A 5,506-nucleotide genomic window follows, 5' to 3' on the forward strand; every position below is an offset into this window, starting at 1 on the left:
GAGATGTAGAGTATTATGTATTTATCTTTGAAGGGTCCCATGCCATGTCTTTTTCCAGCCATCCTCAATGTACAGCTTCTTGAAGTGGGATGCTGATTGCAGCTGCATCTACTAGTAATTATACTGACATTAACAGGAATCACCTATATGATGTCTACCTTCTTGTTCCTCTATAGTCTTGTCTGTTGAAGGAAAATTGCAATTTGGTTGTGAATGGTGACTAGTTGCAACAGGCTTTTAATGTTGGGTTGGGAGGAACCCTCCCAGCTCCACATTCGGGTGAATGGGCACCTGAAACATATGACTGACTTGAATATAGAAAGGGCAACACATGCCAATTTGCAGTATTTTTGGCTTTTATGAAAGTAGTAGGTGAACCACTTCAAGGATATTTGTGTGTTTCATGGCCACTATACTGGAACTTTAGAGAATGTTTTCTTCCCAAGATAAAGACAGTGTGGGGGTGAATTTCTAGGCCTTTGTTTTCTTGGGTTTTTTAAAAAATTCCTTAGAATTTCAATAAATAGAATCAAGTGAACTCCTTAACTTTGTGCGGCAGCTTCTGCTTAGAAATTAATCATCTTTATTTTCAAAGAAGTGTGTTTTTATTAAAAGGATTCTGCAACTCTGATTCACTTGCTCATTTCTCTCTGTTTAATTACTTGCTGACAAATGTACCTCGCTTCTCAGCTATGTTGTGAGAACAGACTTGGCGGTGACTGTTTTGATAAGAGGCTATAGTTAATTTGGCAAGCTACAAGGATTAGTCAAATAAAACTGAAATAGCACTGCAGCTCACAATGGAGAATGCCGATAACCTCCAAGCCTCATTGCTTTCTGATCTATGCCTAATTCCTCAAACATTGGATGAATGGAGTATATCCCTGCACAGGCAGAGTCTACATTTCACATTTGACTAATAGAAGCTCAGCCTGTGGATTTCACAGAAATTTGGTTTGGAGATACTTGAGTGTTTAACATACAATCAATACATTACCAACACAGCAATTATCAAAATCCAGTTGATCTGACCATGAATACAAATGGTTTTTGATCCAAGTTATATGTCTGGCTTCTTGCATTGTTTAATATTTCTTTGTGGAAAGTATAAGGCTTTTTCCCAGGGTGGTGAGGTCAATTACCAGGGGACACAGATTATGTGCGAAGCAAGTGTTTTTTCTCACAAACAGTAGTGAGTACTTGGAAAGTGTTGCCAGAGGAGTTGGTGGAAGCAGACACAATAGCAGCATTCAAGAAGCACCTGGACAAATACGTGAAGAGGAAGGGAATAGAGCGATATGTGAAGACAGTTTTAGAACAGAAGGGCAAAATGTGGCAGTGCATGCTTGGAGGGTGAAGGACGTGTTCCTGTGCTGTATTGTTCTTTATTCTTTAGCCATTCCTTTTGATGTGAAATTGTGCCTCAGAAATGGCCCACCATTCTGGCCATCTTAATCAATTAATAGTGGTAATGTTGGAAGAATTTTTCAGTACAGAAAAGGTCCGTTGGCTCACTGAGTCTGTACCATCACAACTACACTAAATTTACACTACTCCTACTTTCCAGAACTTGGCCAATAGCCTGGAATGCTACAACCCTTATTGTTCATCCAAGTACATTTTAAAGGGTAAGATTTCCCACTTGGGACAATGCATTCCAGATTCCCACCACCCTCTGGGTTTTTTTTTAAAAAAAAAAAAAGTTTCCTCAAATCCCCTCAACTTTTGCCTTCTCCTTAGAATTGTGCCCCTGATGATTGATCCTTCAACTAAGGGGAACAGCTACCTTCTATCTACTTTGTCCACGCCCCTCAATCCTGTACACCTCAACCAGGTCCCCTTTCATCCTTGTATACTCTGAAGAAAACAAACCAGCCTTAACAAATCTTTCTTCGTGGCCAAACTGCTGCAGGACAGGCAACATCCTAGTGAATCTCTTCTGCATCCCCTCCAGTACAATCGCATCCCTCCAATAGTGCAGTGACCAGGACTGTGCAAAGGCCTCCAGCTGTGATTAAACAAAGTCTTTTACAGCTCCAATGTAATCTCCCTGTCCTTGATATCTGTGCCACAACTGGTAAAGGTAAGTGTCCTGTTTTGCTGCCTTAACCACCTTATTAATCTGTCCTGCCTCAAAAGCTCTGGACAAGCACCTCAGGACCCCTCAGTTCCTCTGAGCTTCCTAGTGTCTTGCCATTCATTGAGAACTCCCTTGTTTTGTTGCTACTTCTGAACTGCATCACCTCCAGATTTATCTGGGTTAACTTTCATCTGTCAATCTGACCAACCCGTCCAGATCCTCCTGTAACCTAAGACTTTCTTCCAGACTGTAAACCATTTGGCAAATCATTGTGAAATCTGCAAATCATTGCCCCCACACTTTCTACATAGTTTGTATCTGTCGTGAGCAACAAGGGAGCCAGCATTGATCCCTATGATATGCCACTAGACACCAGCCTCCAGTCATACTAATTGCCTTCACCCACCACTAAGCCCGTTCTAGATCCAACTTTCCAAGTTGCCCTAGGTCCCAATTGCTTTTGCCTCCTTATCAGTCTTCCAGGTGGGACCATGTCAAAGGCTTCGTTGAAATCCAAGAAATCAGCAATATTGCCCTTCTGATTGAATAAACAAAAAAGACAGCGCATTTGATGCTGTAGATCTCTCAAGTATGAGTGATTTTATTAGAGAGAAATGTCATTTGAGGAAACTGGTAATCTTTTGAGAAGGAATATGGAAACTGATAAGAATGGGGAAATGCTGTGTACATGAGCAGATTTTAAAAGTTGACCTTGCTGTATTGCCATATTCTAGCTTAGCAATCCATGTAGATACACTAATGTCTTCGGGAATAGTACATTCACATGTCAGAGCCTACTTTCTACCTAATTCTTGTGTGGCTGCAATTTGGAAAGAGAATGCAAAGTATCACGTATCTAATGAAATGCATAACTTTTGGATAGTTTTGAGGATTGCTACAATATGAATATTATAACTTTAGTCTTTGAACAACATTTTAAGCTGCTTAAACTTTAGAAGTATATGTATTATGTGAAGTAATAATGGTGATCCAAAACTTTAACTATTATTGCAGGAAAGTCTTTATGAAGCAACAGAAATCAATTTACTGTTAGTCTGAACAATTTCATCAATCATCCATTAATGCAATCCTACATTTGTGACCCCACAGCTTGTTCCAGGACTCGCTGCAGCCGAATCCCTAAATTCTATGCACAGAGATAGACCAGCTGTGCCAACTTTGGCAGACATTGCGTGGATAGCTGCAGATGAAGGAGAATCTTTCACCAGGATGAGGTATTCCCTAAATTGTGCGTTGACATGTAGTAATATTGGTCCCTCCATCAGAGTTGTACAATGGTACACTTAGTCTTCTCAGTAATATTTTTTTCTGCCTCATCTTAGCTTGTGGAAAGAATATTGTTACCTTGATGGTGGGACAGACCTGATCATCTGATCTTTGATACACGAGTCATTCAAATATGTTTTTAAGTTTGCATAATTGCTTTTTTCTGAATCCATCCATAATTATTTCCCTTGCATTTACATTCTCAAGTTTTTTTTAAACCTCAAACTTCAGTGATCAAAACTACCAGTCCCAAAAAAATTGTAGAATTTGCAGAAAGAAATGACTTATTTAGGTTTCTCTCTTGCATTCCAAGTTTAAATAGATAAGCTACAGGGGCAAGCTCATAAGATGTGTTGTATTGACAATTTAATAATCTGTTGCTCTGCTAAACAGTAATGGAGTTGTACAGCATGAAAACAAGACACTTCAGTCCAACTCGTCCTTGCAGACCTAAATTAATCTAGTCCCATTTGACAGCTTTTGGTGTCCAAATCCCCCTCCATGTTCCTATCCAGATGCCTGTTAAATGTTGTAATTGTACCTGCTGCCACCACTTTCTGTGGCAGCTCATTCCATATGTACACCACCCTCTGTGAAGAAGCTGCCCCACAGTCCCCTCTTAAATCTTTCCCTCTCACCTTAAACTCATCCTCCTACCCTGGGAAAAAAACCTTGGATATTTACCCTATCTATGCCCCTCATGATTTTATGGACCTGTATAAGGTCACCCCTCAGCATTTGATGCTGTGGAGAAAATAGCCCAGCCTATTCTGCCTCTCCCTATAGCTCAAAGCCTCCAACCCTGGCAACATTCCTTGTAAATCTGTTCACAACATATTTCCTATTAGCAGGGAGACCAGAATTGCATGCAGTATTCCAAAAGTGGCCTAACCAATGTCCTGTACAGTCGCAGCATGACCTCTCAACTCCTATACTCGGTGCACTGATCAAGAAATGCAAGTGAACAAAGAGCCTGTGACTCTACTTTCAAGGAACCGTGAACCTGCACTCCAAGGTCTCTTTGTTCGGCAGCAGTCCCCAGGACCTTGCCCTTAAGTGTAGAAATCCTACCCTGATTTGCTTTACGAAAATTCAACACCACCTATTTATCTAAATTACATTCCATCTCCCATTCCTTGGCCCATCTGTTCAAGATCCTGTTGTACCCTGAGGTAGCCTTCTTCACTGTCCACTACGCCACCAATTTTGGTGTCATCTGCAAACGTACTAACCAATCTTCCTTTATTCACATCCAAATCACTTGTATAAATGACAAAAGGCAGTGGATGCAGTGCTGATCCTTGCAGAACACCGCTGGTCACGGGCCTCCAGTCTGAAAAGCAACTTTCCACCTCTACTTTCAAGCCAACTTTGTATACAAATGGCTAGCTCTCCCTCTATTCCACGTGATCTAACTTTGCTAATCAGTCAGCCATGCAGAACCTTGTCGAATGGCTTGCTGAAGTCCATATAGACAATGTCCACTGCTGTGTCGCCTTCAATCTTCTGTCACTTTGTCAAAAAACCCAATCAAGTTAGTGAGACATGAATTCTCATGCACAAAGCCATGTTGTCTATCCCTAATCAGCCTTTGCCTTTCCAAATACATGTAAATACACTCCTTCCAAATCTCCGCCAACAACATGCCCATCAAGCTCACTAGTCTATGGTTCCCTGGCTTTTCCTTACCACATTAGCCAACCACCAATCTTCTAGTAATTTGTCCATGGCTATCAGTGATACAAGTATCTCAGCAAGGAGCCTAGCAGTCACTTCCCTAGCTTCCCACAGAGTTTTAGGGTACACCTGATCTGGCTCCAGGGATTTATCCACCTTGTGCATTTTAAGATATTCAGCACCAGCATCTCTCTGTAATATGGACACTTTTTAAGATATTACTATTTATTTGTAAGTTCTCCAGCTTCCACATCCTCCACAGCAAATACTGACTCAAAATACTTGCTTAGTATCTTGCCCATCTCCTTCAGTTCTACATGTAGGCAGCCTTGCTGATCTTTAAGAGGCTGTTTTCTCTCCCTGGTTACTCTTTTGCTCTTAATTTGTAGTATCTCTTCAGATTCTCCTTGTACCCTGTTTGCAAAAACTATCTAATGTCCTGGCTTTTCCTGATTTTTTTTC

At 40.9% G+C, this 5,506-nt stretch overlaps 1 protein-coding gene across 1 annotated transcript in view; it reads left to right on the forward strand.

Annotated features, from left to right (window-relative positions):
• The first annotated feature begins 3,193 nt into the window (after positions 1-3,193).
• The window catches only part of mtfr1l (mitochondrial fission regulator 1-like), a 13,618-nt gene continuing 11,305 nt past the window's right edge, over positions 3,194-5,506 (forward strand). Inside the window, exon 1 of the mRNA XM_048613138.1 lies at positions 3,194-3,315. Within this exon, the coding sequence (XP_048469095.1) occupies positions 3,230-3,315 (86 nt within the window). The 5' untranslated portion in view covers positions 3,194-3,229. The remainder of the gene's footprint in view (positions 3,316-5,506) is intronic.

This window comes from Rhincodon typus, chromosome 27 (assembly GCF_021869965.1).
Source record: "Rhincodon typus isolate 14 chromosome 27, sRhiTyp1.1, whole genome shotgun sequence".
Classification (NCBI taxonomy): domain Eukaryota; kingdom Metazoa; phylum Chordata; class Chondrichthyes; order Orectolobiformes; family Rhincodontidae; genus Rhincodon; species Rhincodon typus.